The 16,394-nt window shown below is 39.3% G+C and overlaps 1 protein-coding gene across 5 annotated transcripts in view; it reads left to right on the forward strand.

Annotated features, from left to right (window-relative positions):
- Window positions 1–16,394, forward strand: part of SAMD12 (sterile alpha motif domain containing 12) — a 387,706-nt gene that overhangs the window by 158,652 nt on the left and 212,660 nt on the right. For all 5 annotated transcript variants that reach the window (XM_087447522.1, XM_087447524.1, XM_087447525.1 and 2 more), the window contains exon 3: window positions 14,739–14,868. In XM_087447522.1, coding sequence (XP_087303648.1) covers window positions 14,739–14,868 — 130 coding nt within the window. The remainder of the gene's footprint in view (window positions 1–14,738; window positions 14,869–16,394) is intronic.

Consider the following 16,394-nt stretch of genomic DNA (forward strand, 5'->3'; position numbering starts at 1 on the left):
GAGAGAAATGGGACAGTAGCTGGAAGTAGCCATAAGGAGGGGGAGGTTAAGGGTTTCAAAATATATAGTGGCAAAAAAATTGGAAACAATATAAATGTCTACTAGTAGGGGAATGGTTAAATTATTAGCTTTTCAGTGGAATGCAAGCATGTGTATACCTATATGTTGATATATATTCTTTTGTATGGATAAAGTATATCACAATAACAATTTTTAAAAATAAGTAAATGTGGAGATCACACATACAGGATGACAAACTGAGCACAGGTGTCTATTTCCTCTTCCCACTGCATACCATTTGAAAATAATAGCAAAGGAATATAAACATAAGATGGCGATAACAATGAGAATGGAAGGGAGGGGAGGCACCAACGACTTTGTAAAATGTCAAAGAGGTTCTAGACTTGGAGACAGGAGTGAGAAACAGGAGATAAAACAGAGAGTAAGTAATGTGAAACATTCTTTTCTTTGCCCATTTCTGCCTGTAAGAAGAAAGCCCAATGGCCGATGATTATGCCTCAAGCAAGAAAATAATCTGTCTCTTAAAGGTTTTTTTTTTTCTTTTTTTCTTGTGTCAGATGAATTGGAGCATATTGTGTGGGTATGAGCACTCCAGAGTGATGTCATCTTGATTGTGGCATTTGGGAAGCATTCTGAGTAAGAGGCCGCTCAGGCAACAAGCCCAGTGCAAATACACAGAGGTCCCAGTCTGGTCTCCGTTGCCTCATTTTTTTTTTAATTAAGAGACAAAGACATAAACCAGATATTTGCAGGAAACCTACAGGTAAAGTCAAATATGCACAAAGAAAACTTTTGAAAAATAAAACCCTCCTTTTAAAAAACTTTAGTATCCCCAAAGAAATTTGAAAACATATTGCATCCATCTAGAAATGCATCCATTAAAAAAAGAAAGTCCTGGATGCTTTGAAAAAGGAACACATAAGAGAATAAGACAGCCCATGGAAATTAAAATGCAATTTTTTAAATTTTAAAATTTAGTAGATGATTTGGCAGGTGAAATTGAGAAAAACTGCCATGTAGAACAGGGGTTGGCAAACTTTCTCTAAAGAGCCAGATAGTAACTATTTTCAGCTTTGCAAGCCATTCGGTCTCTGTCACAATCATTCACTCGGGCTTTGTAGCACGAAGGGAAATAGGCCTGGCCGTGTTCCAATATGAACACTGAGTTGCACATAGTTTTTACACTTCATAAAATGTTATTCTTTTGGTTTTTTTTCAACCATTTAAAGATATAAAAATCATTATTAATTAGCTTGCATACCATACAAAAATAGGAGGTGGGCTTGATTTGGCCCATTGTGCCATACTTTATTGACCTGTAATGTAGAAGAAAGATCTGGATAAGATGTAGGAAAAACAAACTAAATTGTGGCATGAATTTAAGCAACTGCTGGCATATAAAAAAAGAAAATCTATTTGATTTTCATGTTGAGAAACTTCTTTGAGATTCTCAGCAGATATGAGATTGGACTGCTGAGACTGTGATATAAGAAAAAATAATCCAAACCAAATGAATAGGCCCAGGATTTGAACAGTATTTACACAGTCATAATAAGGTAAATGTTGCTTATTGATTAATTGAATTGATTAATTGATCAATTGATCAATTGATTAATTGAATCAATCTGCAGTCATAACATAGCAGATCAGATAGAGGGTGTAGGACAGAGAGCATATGCTATTAACCTTGACAATATAAAAATAATACTGTAGATGACAGAAGGTGGGACTTGGAAGGAGATGAACAAGTATAGAAAACATAAAAAGGAGGAAATTAATAAGTATAGAAAAAATAAAAAGAAGTCCTTATTTGGAAAACACATAGATTTAAATATATTACTTAAGGTTAAAAAAAGTAACCAATTAAGAACTAAAATTAATAATACCAAGAGCCAACCAAGGAGAGGGAAGAAGGAAGCTAGCATATGTGTGCTAATTCCTGGTCATTTTCATCAGGACATCTACTGGTAATTCTCTAAGTTTGATAAATTAAAGACACTGAAAATAGAAACCATTAAGAGGTTGCCCCTGGAAATTGCAGCTGAGATTAGAGAAGGGAAATATTTGAGTTAAACCATGTGTGTGTGTGTTCTACTTCAAAGAAATAATAGTTTCCAGTAAGAAGAGATGGGGACAGGAGACTGGTGTTTTTTACAGTAAGCCCTTATGTATAACTTTTTTTTTTTAAAACTATGTGCATGCTTCTTTTGGTAGCAACAAGGAGATTAAAAATAGGATGATTATAGAAGCAAAAAAATTACTTAAATTGTTAAGCAATTGAAGATACATAATTCTTTGTTCAGAGGGGTATATGGCCTTAAAAACTTGTGCATGGACATGGATTCTGGAAAAACAGTTTATGAAAATAAAGGTAATTGTGGGGCCAGCCTAGTGGTGTAGCAGTTAAGTTCGCGTGTTCCACTTCAGTGGCCCGGGGTTCGCCGGTTTGGATCCTGGGCATGGACCTACTCACCACTCGTCAAACCATGCTGAGGAGGCATACCACATAGAGGAGCTACAACTCTACAACTACGATACACAACTATGTACTGGGGCTTTGGGGAGGGGAAAAAACAAAAAGAGGAAGATAGGTAACAGATGTTAGTGCAGGGCCAATCTTCCTCAAAAACAAAAACAAAACATAAAGGTAATTGTGTTAATGAGATAAATCCTGGGTAAAATTTTCTTTAATTTGTAAAAGTCAGTAATTTAAATTAATATGAAAAATGTTTTTTCTGTTATAATTCATCTCACCTCCATTTTATTCTCTTCCGTGTTATATGTATGCAATGAGGTTTTCAAAGCTCTCTCTCTCTTAGAATGTGAGACTATTTTGTCTGAGTTGATCAATTTATCTGAACTTGAGTTTGTCCCTGTATTGGTCAGCTTGGACTGCCATAACAAAACACCATCAACTGAGTGGTGTAAACAACAGAAATTTATTTCTCACAGTTCTACAGGCTGAAAGTCTGCAATCCGGGTGCCAGCATGGTTGAGTTCCAGCGAGAGCTCTCTTGGCTTGCAGAAGGCCACCTTCTTGCTGTGTCCTCACACGGTGGAGAGAGAGAGAGACAAAGAGTTGTCTGCTGTCTCTTCTTATGTAAGAACGTTAATCCTGTCAGATCATGATCCCACCTTATCACCTCATTTAACTTGAATTACTTTCATAAAGGCGCTATCTCCAAATACAGTCACATTGGGGGTTAGGGCTTCAACATATGTATTTTGGGGAAATACAGACATTCAGTCCATAACAGTACCCATTGAATTAAGTTGTCATTTGAGTGAATTGAACATATGGACAAATTGTTGGTAAGTTTTGCCACTGAGAAATCATGGAGCTGGTGAGTGGCTGTCCTTCATACAGGCTTAACTTTTAATGCCCAAGAACACTACTATTGGACGCTTTGCACGGGCTGACCCCTACCCTAACAGATTCGAGAGTTTTAGGCTAAACCCCAGAGTCCCCACCCTGCCCCTGCTAAATTCAATTGCAGCAACATTTTCTTTATGCTTTTTTTTCCCCCTGAGTGCCAACAGCATGGTGGTCCTAATTTCCCAAGATTCATCAGCCCTTTCTTTTCTGTAAAATCATCCAAAATAAACACTCAGCCTTTTGATTATTTCATTTGATTTTAACAACTTTGTAAGATGGGCAGAGAAGGTGTTTTTATTCATGTTTTACTGGTGATGTAACTGTGAGACAGAGATTAGCACTGCCCTACTGCACAATGCAAAAAATGTGCCTCCTTCCACAATAAGGAGCGTGGAAAGAGCCCTGGACTAGGGGTCAGGTGACTGGTGCGGATCCCAGCTCTAGCCTTGGCATACCTAGATTAGGACAAAGGCAGGGTTGATTTTGAGCAGATTTACCTTAAATGATGCAATTAAGGAAGCACTCCAGCACTAAGAACCTCAGTAAGATAGCTCACATCTTGTTTTTCCTATATGTCCATCAAGCCAGAGTGAGATCATGAAGTAAGCATGGCGTTTGAATTCACTAGCAGTGTGACCATGGATGAGTTACTTCACCTCTTTAAGGCAGTTTCTGTAGAAACTAGAAGTAATAACTACTTTGTAGGTTGTTGAGAAGATTAAAGATGATATATCTAAAGTATTCAAAACAGTTCTTCCCATAGGCTGTGTTACAAAATCGTATCTAATATTATGTCTGGAATGGCATTAATAAGCTCTTCCGCCACATTCCCAAGCCTGATGGGAGCAGACTTGACTGGGCATGCCCTCATAGTGATTTCAGAGGAGCAAGAAATAGTGTACAAGCATGAAAGGCACCTTAAGAGTTCAGCTCAGACCTGGCCCATCCTCACCCCTGCCCTGTTCTTTTGGTCAAAGCAGGCCTTCCCTCTCCCCCTAGACTCAAGACATGGTAGAGAAATAGATGCCACCTTGTCACCGAAGGACCTCAGGTCATATTGCAGAGGGTCCTTTTGCACTCAGGGCATTTTTGCTGTCAGTCTACCACATTGTTATTCCAAAGGAATTGTTGCAGAAATATGCAATGATGGTGATGATCACTAACCATTTTTATGGTTCATATTTGTTTTTGTTTTTGCTTTTGTCATGCTTTCATTCATCCAGCAGTCACGCAGGTGTTTGACCATAAGGTACATGCTCAGAGCGTATGTGTGCCTCTGCGCCTTACATGTATAGCATCCCCCGTAGGTTGTACTCATCTGGGAAGACGAGTGATGGGTTTTCCTGCTGTGCTAAGACGGAGCAGACACACAGTACGGTGTGATCCTTTCCCTCCATGTTTCTCTTGACAGGCACAACAATCTGGGCTGATAGGAAGAGCAGGCCTTGATAACCAGAGCCATTTGGGATGTCAGAGACATCTTGTTTTCTGTTGACTGCCTGTGCGCATCTGTTTATTCCCTCTATGAGGTTTTACTGTTAGAAACTCTGATGCCCAGCAGCATGCATTTGGGAGGCAGCAGATCTTACTAGCATTGCATGCAAGCATCCGCTTCACAGCTTGTGAGCAGCAGAGTCTACACATCTGGATGGCGCGCCTTTATAAATAGCTCCATCAGGTGCCTGGGGAATCTGGGCTGTAACTTTGGTGTTGTATTAGGACACTTTGTGCATGACTGTCCCTGGAGACAGGGAAGAGCTGACTCTGAGTCTGAGGGAAACCAGTGGCACGGCTGAGTGTTGTGTAGTTGCAGCAAAGCCCGAGCTGAATAAGGAGCATCCCTTTGCCTCTCCTCATTTGGTACCTTTTTCTTTCCATTTTCTTTTCTTCCCCTTTTCCATATTTTCTCATTTTCTTCTTGTTCCTATGCCTGCGTTTTCCACTGGTGCCTTTTAATCTTCCTACTTTCTTATCAGCTGTTTTTCTTTGGGTCTTGGCTCACCACACCTAAAACCATCTCACAATGCTTACAGCTCAAGTGAGCTGGACTCCAGTGACATCCTGTTTCTGCTGCACTGTTGCTTCCCCAGATCAGGCTGGGGAGTCAAGCATTGGGAGAGCATATTAATGCGATTCAAGAGATATGAAGATATACTTTCCTGAACACATAATGTGGGGCAGGGAGTTTTAAAGTGCTTTAGATAAACCATTTCTAACCCCTCCACAAATGACAAGATAGGTATTATTTCCAGTGTATTGAGGAAAATGTTTAGAAAGGTTCAGTAACCTGCCCAAGGTCACAGTGGTAGTGAACGCCAGAGCTGGTCTTCAGTCAGGGTCTGCGTGACTCCAAATGCCAAAGCTCGTTTCATTACAGCACTCTCTGTGTCAATCAAAAATGAAAAAATTGAGGATCAGAAATGTCAGTTATCTTGCTAAGAATTATAGTGCTAGAATGCCTCTGCATTTTTGGCTCAATGTAAGAGAAATCTAATTAGAGGAAAGGCTGTTTTAGTTCCAGCCCAGGGACGTCAAGAGCACAACTGGGACTTGAATCAGTTTTCTGACACTCAAGGCTATAGGAGCTGTGATATATAATAACGGACCAGACGGTTCTTTCATTCGTTCAACAAAAAATTATTGAGTACCTGCTATGTGCCAGGCACTGTTCTAAAGTTTGGAATTCTTCACAAAATAGGAAAGATTCCTGCCCTTGTGGGGGTTGCAAGCCAGTGGGAAGAGACAGATAATAAACAATAGACAAAATGTGTGAACTCTTAGTGTATTAAATGACACTTTCTATGGAGAAGGAAGCAATGGCGCAAGATAATGAGAATTGAAAGCACCAGAGGGAGGAGTGTTGCATTTTTAAATAGGGAGACAGGATAGGACTTACTGAGGAGGTAACATTTGAGCAAAGGCTTGAAGGAAGTAAGGGAATTAGACATGTGGGTATCTGAGAGAAGAAAATTCCAGGCAAAATAAGAAGTGGGTCTAGTTGGCATTTGTGAGCAACAGCAAGAGGTCTGGTGTAGTGGGAGCAGAATGTATTACAGAAAGAGTAGTAAAAATGACATCAAAGATACTGGGTATCCAGATTGCTTGAGGCTTTGTAAGCGATTTTAAAGATGTAAAATAAGGACAAGAGAAAAATAGAATGACCTGTTAGGTGCATTAGGCACCCAGATGAAGTAACCTAGGTGTGGCGTGATACTGTTTCTGATCAGCATTATAGCGATGTTGGTGATGAAAAGAGATTGGAGTCGGCATGTATTTGAAGGTAGACCCTTCAGGTTTTTCCAATAGATTAGACGTGGAATACTAGAGAAAGAGAGGAGTCTATGACGAATCCAAGATTTGGGGCTTCAGCAACAGGAAGTACCAAGTTTCTCTCAAATGAGATGTGGAAGGCAGTTTTGAGGGGGAAAATAGGAGGTCAGTTTTGGGCATGTTGAGTTTGAAATGTTTACTAGATATGCAAATGGAACTGTGAGGTCATCAGTTGTGCACATTATTCTTTAGTTTGGAGAGAAGACTGGGCTGGAGATAATTTGGGATTTATCAGTATGTATTTACATATATGGTAAAAAAAAAAAAAAAAAAAAGGCATGAGACCCAATGGAGAGCATCAATGTGATGTGTGAAATGGAAATCAGTGCAATGGGTGGTGAAATTTGTCTGGCATTGTTCCCAAGGCAGGACTCAAGAATCAGAAAGATGATGGAAGTCTGACTTTGGTTTCAATACAAAAGACCGTTTTAAACCATTAGACCTTATTAGTAGTGGAGTGGCCTATTTCACAGGATGCATTTTCTGATGCTGTGAATTTTCAGGGAGAATATTGAATCTAGATCATTGTTTTCCCAAATTTTGTGCAGCTCCAAAAAAAGAAAAACAGAAAAGAAATGAAAAAATAATTTTCAATTAGGGAATTAACATTTTGTCTTTATCCAAGTAAAGTTGTTTACACACATGCACACATACCTCAGTATGTTCATAGTGGTCCAGGTTTACCAACCACCATTTTAGATGTCTTAAAGTGGATTGGATTCTTGCCTTAAGTTTAAACTTGAACCCACTGACTATTTAGATTCTTTCTGACTTTCCATTTCTGTGAGTTTGTGGTTCTGAGCATTTAGGAATGAAAAAGGCCATCACTAAACTTTGATATGAACAAATTAAGGAAAAAAATTGTATTGGGCCAAATTTATCTTTTTTTTTTTTTTTCTTTTCATGACACCACCACAATGATGTCTTAGAACACTGGTTCTCAAACTTAGTCTCAGGACCCTGTTGTACTCTTAAAAGTTATTGAGGACTTCAAAGAGCTTTTGTTTACATGGATGCTGCAAATATAGGAGAACAACCAATACACTTGGTTAATAAGGATCTCAAATGATGGATTGAAACCTGCAAAATAAAATTGAGATTCATTAAAACCTACCTTCAAGACAAGAGAGCCCTAGTTTGACTGAGATTAATTTGAAGAAGACTCAAAATTTTAGATTTCCTCTACATTCAGGATGAGCCAGTGATATCACTCAGTAATAATGAAGGTTTTGTCTTAAATAATTCACTTTTATAATCAGTACATTTGTGACACTGGCTTTTGAAGGAAATATTAATAAGCTACAATGTCCTGTGGGAGAGACTGGAAAGTAAAAGGTCTAACACAGATATCACATCAAGAACAGTTGAAGAAACTAATAATACAACACTGTATACTTGGAAAAATTACTAGTATTGCTTACCCATTACAGCTACTTAGGGGTGTTACACTGCTCAGAGGAGATAAGCATCACTAGTTAGGAAGCATGGACTGATCCAGGTGATATTAAAGCAGTGGTTAAAGATGGAAAAATATGAAAAAACACTACATATATTTATCTTTCTTTCATTCATTCAAGAGGAAATGTGTTCATCTTTTACCTGGAAACTTTCTAGCAGTGAGATGTCTTCTCTTTGGGAGGTTTGAAGTTTAATAGCTTCATTCATCTTAAGATATTTTGGTCCAAACCCAAGAATGACCAAGTGGATCTCATAAGCTACCCTGGAAACAGAATACAATAGAAAAGATCGCTTTTAAAATTTTTTAAATCACTTTCTTCTGTGAAAGAGTTAAGGTGACAGAAGAGAGAATTCTTAGTACTTAGAAATTAATTCATGTTGTTGCAAAAGGCAGGATTTATATAATAGGACAAAACTTGAATGGACATAAAAAAGTTGTAGAACGTTTGTGGAAAAGGAATCTTGGGAAAGGAATTTTAGGTGTGGTCTAACTGGCTAAGATAGGAATAGATTTAACTTTTTGAAAAAAATTTAATATCAAAAGTATGCTGGTACAAAATTAGAATTGGTTTTCTCTCTGTTTTTTTTGTCAGGAAGATCAGCCCTGAGCTAACATCCATGCCAATCCTCCTCTTTTTGCTGAGGAAGACTGGCCATACGCTAACATCTGTGCCCATCTTCCTCCACTTTATATGGGAGCCGCCACAGCATGGCCTGATAAGCGGTGTGTCAGTGCACGCTCAAGATCCGAACCTGGGCCACCAGCAGCAGAGCGCGCGCACTTTAACCGCCATGCCATGGGGCCAGCCCCCTCTGTTTAAAGGACAAAATTTTATTGCACTATTGGTCTACTCTTTATAAGAGATTGTGAAAGTTGTCTTTTTTTTTTTTTTTTTTTTTAACTTTTTGCGTAATCTACCTGGACAGCAAAGATTCTGTGTCTTACCAAAATAATGTAGTATGCTTCACATCGTCTTTATCAGGTCTTTGATTATTTAAGAAAACCCGGTCTTCTCAATATTAAAAGACCTAAGTTTTGTTTACAACTTTGTAAGCTTCTGTATTTGCCTTTGACAACTTCTATTGTCACTTTGGTTAAATAAGTATTATTTTATTTAAAAATTTTTAATTAATTCAAATGCCAAGTATTCTGTGAACTAACCCATCCTTCCTGATATTCAGAGGCCCCTTTTTGGGTGAATGAACATCAAAAGCTGCCAAAGTAGACATCAATGGTTGGTTGGTTGTGTGTTTTTCCACCCTGTCCTTCCTGCTCCCTTCTCCCCTCTTCTCCATCCTTTCTGCAATCTTGAGTAAGATTACCCGATGGAAGCCAATGAAAGAGAGGACTGTAAACTAAAGACATTGCAGCATGGTAAGGGAAGAGGGAGGCAATGTTTATAACTTGCAAATACTTAGTTATAAAATGAGATGCTGCAAGTATGTTTACCACTTTCTGATAATTGGCCATAAAGCTCACTTTATCCTGCCAATGAATATAAAGAATCTTTTCGTTCTCTGTTTTTTCACGATCAACCCACTGGGCCTCATGCAAGCTTACCTAGTTAAGACTTTGTACAGCCATTGGGAGCTTAAAATTGCAGTGTTTTTTTATAAATCAAAACCCATAAAATTAAAAGAGAATTTATATTGCAAAACAGTTAATGGATAATTGAATTACAAATAAAATTTAACTTTAAAAGTGTTTTGTAGTATGTTCTTTCAATATGAAACTTTCTTTAGAGTCTTTTATTACTTAGCAGAAAATCTTCAAGTTTACCTGAAAGAACTTAAAACTTGAGTTCTTTTCAGTTAAATATAAATCAAAAATTACTATAAAACATAGCTGAAATTATTGTATATGGGTAAATTAAAATAGGAATCATTTGCATAAAAAAAGTAATTTGCAAACAACCCTTCCCAATGTGTCTTTTCATAAAGTGAGACCTCCCTGTAAAACAGAAATTAAAGACTTTAAAAATGTGCCCTCAGCTTATCTATAGAAAGGCCAGGACCACTTCATAAAAGAAACGCCTGGAATTCTGCTTGGTGTCACAGTGCATGGGGGTTAAGATAACAAACTGCCTCCGGCCTCTTTCAGGGCAGCAAAACAAACCAAAATTGCCTTTAGCATTGTATATCCAAAGAATGATGTACCTGAGCATGGGGAAAGAGAACTGGGGCAAATGTTTTTTTAATGTTTGCCTTTGGGCAGGATTTTTTTTTTATTAGTTTACTGTTTCTAATAAATATGAAATACTGTCTCTTTGTTTTATGAAATTATTTTGGTTTAGGCTCCTACTGTGGGGAAAAAAACCATGCAGCATATTAGAGAAAATTATCAACTCTCTAGTTGCGTGTAAAGAGAGGTGTGAGTGTTGGGTGGCAGAGGAAAGGAGGGTGGTTGAAATAACACTATGGAGCTATTAAAATTTGATAACTCTGCAACTTCCTGTGGGACAATGTGATAAATAGATTGATGTGAGTTGAACATACGCTTGTTCCAAATTGCACACACAAATAAAGTTTAAGCTCTTTAAAGGATCAGGTTATGGCGTTCACTCGCAAAACATGGTGGTTGTTGGGGATGGGAGGCATCATGCTAGAAGGAGGAGTAACTGAGGTTGACCTGGGGTGCTACGCAAAGAGAAGTTCAAGCAGAACAAATGAAAGTCTGCTCTGAGAATCCAAAAAGCAGCACCAGACTGGGGGAACTGGAGTCATTATGGAGTCATACAAGTTAATGTGTAGCAAACTAATAACAATTACATAGCTAAAGCCAAGGCTAAGAATCAGCTGATGAATGGGGCCAAGACTTGTATCACTATCTGATTCAGAAGAGACAAACAGTGCTTATAAATGGTAGGAATCTCTATCCCTCCCCATTTTGATATACCAGTTTACATGGAGGCATATCCCTGTAGGTTCATATGGTCTTAAAAATCTGCCTAGAGCTTTGATTTTTCTGCTGTTCAAGCAAGTGATACTAAATTAGTACTTAGTGAGAGTGTATTCTGAAGGAAAAGTGAAGTAACACCTTGAGTGTTAGCCTCAGAACACCTGAAATTATAATAAAGGGAAATTTATAACAAAAGCATGCATGGTAGGCTGGTGAGGATGCGTCGTGAGTTTGTTACCGAACCAAAGTGTGTTCACTTCATGGTGAGGTGAAATGAAAGCCTTCACCAGCAGTAGTTGTCACACAAAGTACAATTTATTTGCAGCAAATGAGGAGACCACAGGGAATTACTTCCAAAGCCGTGGTTCTCCGAGTAAAGGAAAACAGGGGCCTTTTATTTCGGATGGGGAATGAAGATTCAAAAGGGAAATTTTGTCATCACATGTGGAGATGGGTAATCGCTTGCACAGGTGCAGTTTGAAAACATGCTCCCACATACAATGCATGTTATGGTAATAAGGCCTAAGCTCCTCCTGGGGCAGAGATCTTAGCATTAAAATGAAGCGAAGGTAACTTTTAGACAAGTCTCAGCCTGTCTGCACAAGCATCGCTCTTGCGGTGGGGTTTGGACCAGTTCAGGGCAGTTGGTGATTGCATCTCTTAACATAACTAAAAAACAACTTTGAGAAACAAAGTGCTTTTGAAACCTCCTTTGAGTTACTTGGGGCAGTTAGGCGGTAACAAGTTGACTTGGCATGTTTGGGTTAATCTCCACCTGAGTCTCCAGTTGAATGGGCTTGTCTTGGTGTGAGGGTGCTCTGTTTCCCAGAAAATGAGCAAGGTAAAGAATGACCTTCCAGGAAATTTTAGTATATTGATGTATAAGCAACTTTATGCTCTTGCCTTTCCCTTCCTGATTTATAGGCTCTGTGACTGGTTTATAGGAGTTTTCAAAAGATGTGATTAGCTTCACTTGCAAGAAACTTGCAAGGGGTTTCAGTCAGGGTAACGATGTGTCAGCTATGAACTCATTCAGCTCATCTGAAGGAAAATTTTTAGAGCAGGAAGGAGCCAGATTCAGAGGTGCTGACTTGTTTCTAGCTAAAAGAGCCAAAATTCTAGCTTCCTAATCATGCAAAGGAAAGGAGGGTGATAAAAGGCAAAAAGGGAAAAGCTAACAAAACATTTACTCACTTGCACCATCCTTACCAGAGGTCCTCCTCTCTCATCAAAATTAAGAAAGCAATTGATATGATTGTACACAGAGGTTAGAGGGAAAATGGCTGGCAGCCTGTGACTCGAGGATGTAGGGTGGAAGGAAGAGGCTGACAAGTGTGATTAGGAGCCATGTGAGCACAACACCCAGTGGGTGGAGAGCAGCAAAGAAACTCACTGCTGATTAAATAGTAAGGCAGGCCTGTGAGCACAGACTCAGTGAGAATGGTTTCATTTCATTAATTCATTCACTTACTCATCGTGGCTGCATAGAGCATCTATTAAATGTGAGGCACTCTGGGGAGCACAGTGTAACAGTTCTATCCTCACTGAGCATATGACTTGGTGTTCCAGTTATAGGGTTGCAAAACAAATTACCCGAAAACTTGGTGGTGGAAGACAACTGTTTATGATGCCCATGGATTATATGGGTCAGGAATCCACCCAGGGCACAGCAGGGATGCCTTGTCTGTGCATCACCGTGTCTGGGGCCTCAGCTGGAAGGTTCAAAGGCCGGTGGCTGGAATCATCTGAAGCTTGTTTACTCATTTGTCTGATAGTTGGTAGGGTTGGTGGTGGCTGTTAGCTGAGACCTTAGCTAGGGGATTAGCCAAAATTCCTACACATGGTCTCTTCATGAGTTCTGGGCTTCCTCACAGTATGGTGGCTGGGTTGCAAAGGTGAATGCCAGAGAGGGTGAGCCAGGCATAAGCTGTATCTTTTTTATGACCTAGCCTCAGAAGTCACATAGACAGCATCAGTTCCCCTGGACTGCGTTGGCCAGTACTGTCACAGACCCTGCTGAAATTGAAGAGGAGGGAATATCAACCCCAAACATCAGGAGGAGAATGCCAGTCGCAATGAATGCAAAGCAGATGTGTGTGTGTATGTGTGTGTATGTACATATATAAAATCATCTTTGGAAAATACAATCTACCATAAGAGTGAAAGAAATAAGTTACCACAACACAAAGTAAAAAGTGATAAGTATTGTTTGTGATTATTTTGTAAGTGATGGCCCAAAGAGTAGTACAATTGAAAATATACTAATGAAAATAACCCCTGAGCACTGTTTTCTAAACTTGAATCACCTGCATGTCACTTCTATTATCTTGTTACCATCTATACTGTTGTTTCCTTAATTTTTTTGTTAAAATTGATCTGTTTTTTTTACTCAAATCTGTTTTAAAAGCAAACTAGATATTACTGCCGAAAATAAAATTTGTTTTTTGCCATAATTTATTTGGCATAAAATAAAAGCAACTTTAAATATAATAAAAGTAAAACAGAACAGTTGTTAGAAGTAGATACGTTGCTTTCCGATGAAGGTTCTGAGGCTGAAGGGAGCCCTCTCTTTGGCAAAAAAACATGTTAGCAGATGTTAGAAAGATGTTAAATCATGAAAAGTCGAGGTTCTCCCCTTGCCTTAATCTGAAAGTTTGAAAGAGAAGTGAAAGAGAATGATTCCTAGTGAGAAGGTCAATGATATTTAAGGCCAGGTCTGTGTGCCACCCAACATCCTTTAAAGAACTATCAATATTATGATCCTATTTTGTTGGCAAAGGCTGATCCAGAATGATACAAATCATAGGTAGCTTTCATCTGCCTCAAACAAGTTCCTGGGATCCATGAGGAAGACCAGCATCTGGCACTGAGTTGATGCTTGTTAGTTAATGCATGTATTTGTAATCTACTATCTGTCAAAGGCTGGGTCCTCTGCACCTCTATGTTTTGTTTTGTTTTGCATAAACACCTCCCTGAAAGATCCAGTGAGCAATAAAAGGCCTTGGCTAGTTGGCTTCTGCATAAAGTCTAGCTAACCCATTATCTTATTACCATTCCCCCCACCTGCTGGCCGAATTGACTTGTTGCTTCCCCGCTGTGGCATAACTAATTCCTAGACTTACAGGACCTCCCTAAGTCCAGAGCCCCTAGGCCGACTTGTACTTTTTAGTATGCGGGTATCTAAATCCTATAACAGCCATTCCTAAACTAACTATTAGCACCCGCTGGGCCCAGTTGTACTAGGCCCTAGTGATATCAAAGGACGACAAGAAATGGACGCTTTCCTGGAATACAGAGAAAGGCCACTTGGGAACAGGTATTTCATCTCTAAAATTTTGATTAATTGCTTAGCACCCCATTGTCTCGTTGTTAGTGTTTTCTGATGAATACTCTACTTCCTGGGGATTTTTCCCAGTAGAGATGATAACTCAAGAACAAGTGTAATTTTCATGGTCTTCTTCACTTGGACCTTTTCTTTCTGGTTTCCGGAGGTATGGAGAAGGTCTGCAGAGTGAGGAAGAGGGCAAGAGCCAGATATTTATCTTTGGGGAATCCAATCTGTAGCTTTTACCCTACTCTAGCACTTCTAACAGTAGTGCTTTTCTAGGCATGGGGCTGGCATTAACAGACCTTCTTTTCCTTATTTATTTGTAGTCAGCTACGGTGAAGCTGTCAAAACCAGTGGCTCTGTGGACTCAGCAGGATGTCTGCAAGTGGTTGAAGAAACATTGTCCCAATCAGTATCAGATCTACAGTGAGTCATTCAAACAGCATGACATAACTGGTAAAGTATGCAGTATCCACAATATTTCACTCCCTCTCGCTGTCCCCTGACGATGGCCTTTCCCATACCCTTTCCCATACTTTCTTCAGCAGGAAGAAATATGATCTTCCTGCTGAAATTTTCTGGCATGAGTTGACTTTAAAAGGGGTGATAAATTGCAGAACCACGTGAGCCACACTCCTTAACAGGCATAAATGGTTATTATAGAGAACCACGGATTTTGAGTGTCCAGTACAGAAGTATGTGGTAATCAGGGTAAGGGACTGGGAGATTCTAGAGAAAATAACAGTGTACCAATCCTAGACAAAAGAAAGGGAAAAAGCCTTTCAAAGTAACTTGGTTACTGGATCAGTAGGGTAGATGTTCTAAGTAGAAAAGATTTCTAAATAGGAAAAGTATGAATTGAATATAATAATCCTAACCCACTGCCCCTAAGATGAATACCTTCAAAGCACAAATTAAGACTCCATTTAGATCAAGGGGCTTTGAGTATTATATGTGGAGGTCAAGAAGCACTTGGAAGCAGAAAATATGACGGTGAAATGACTGTAAAAGCCCTTAGGGTCCAGTCTCTCAATTGGAGTATGGGGTGGGCATAAAGGACTGGATAGGTCCACCATGAATCCCATCAGAGGAAGGGGGTCTTTTCCAGACCTCACCTGCCCTGCCACCCTGAGATTCTGCTTGTATGTGGGCAACGTTCCTCCATCCCTCCTCCTTTGCAAACACTGTGATGAAAGATAGGACTGAGGAACATGCTCTGTGCACCAAAACTGTGCTTCAGGGGGGAAAAAATGTTAAGTCCTGATGCTATTCCAGAATCTTCCTTTTTTCTAAGAGAAGACTGACACTCTAGTGGGAAAGTGACTTGCTCTTGAGTAGCTCAGCACTCTAGATGCCAAGCCTCTTTTTAAACTCATACTTTCTATCTTCAGAAATTTTAATCTCTCTCTATTCTATTCCCTCCTATTACTTTGAAAAGGGGCGTGTTAAGCCGAAAGTATTTATTTTTGCGGTTCAGCACTTACCCTGTAGCTTTGAGATCTGGGGTAGATCACACCTCCCCAGGGCAGGACTTAATGGGTGGTTTTCAAAGTGTGTTCCATGGAGCCCTTGGGTGCCCTAGAGGCTGCCAAAGGGACAAGATTTGGTTGAGATGAGTATGTCAACCAAAGCAGTTCCCTTTATGTCTATTTTATGTATTTGAATTGTACAGAAAATTTGATTTGGAAAAAAGGGTTCTAATACTAAATAATGTTTAAAAAACACTGAGCTAGATTATCATAGATTCCTGCTGACCAAGTTGGTAATGTTTAAATATGTAAGGAACACACTCAAATGTATCTCAAGCTGAATTAACAGAGAGATCCTCCTAATTCAAGTATAAAAATGATCTTTAATGCCCTTTCTTTCTCACTCCAACTAGAGATAACAGCCCTTTTGGATGAAATTCCTGAAATCCTGAAGGCAATGTCAGAACTTAGCTTAGATTCCAAGTGTCTAGATTTTTTTTCTTAGTCCCTCCC

The sequence above is a fragment of the Ceratotherium simum genome, chromosome 23, assembly GCF_057802395.1.
Source record: "Ceratotherium simum simum isolate JZ-2026a chromosome 23, ASM5780239v1, whole genome shotgun sequence".
Lineage (NCBI taxonomy): Eukaryota > Metazoa > Chordata > Mammalia > Perissodactyla > Rhinocerotidae > Ceratotherium > Ceratotherium simum.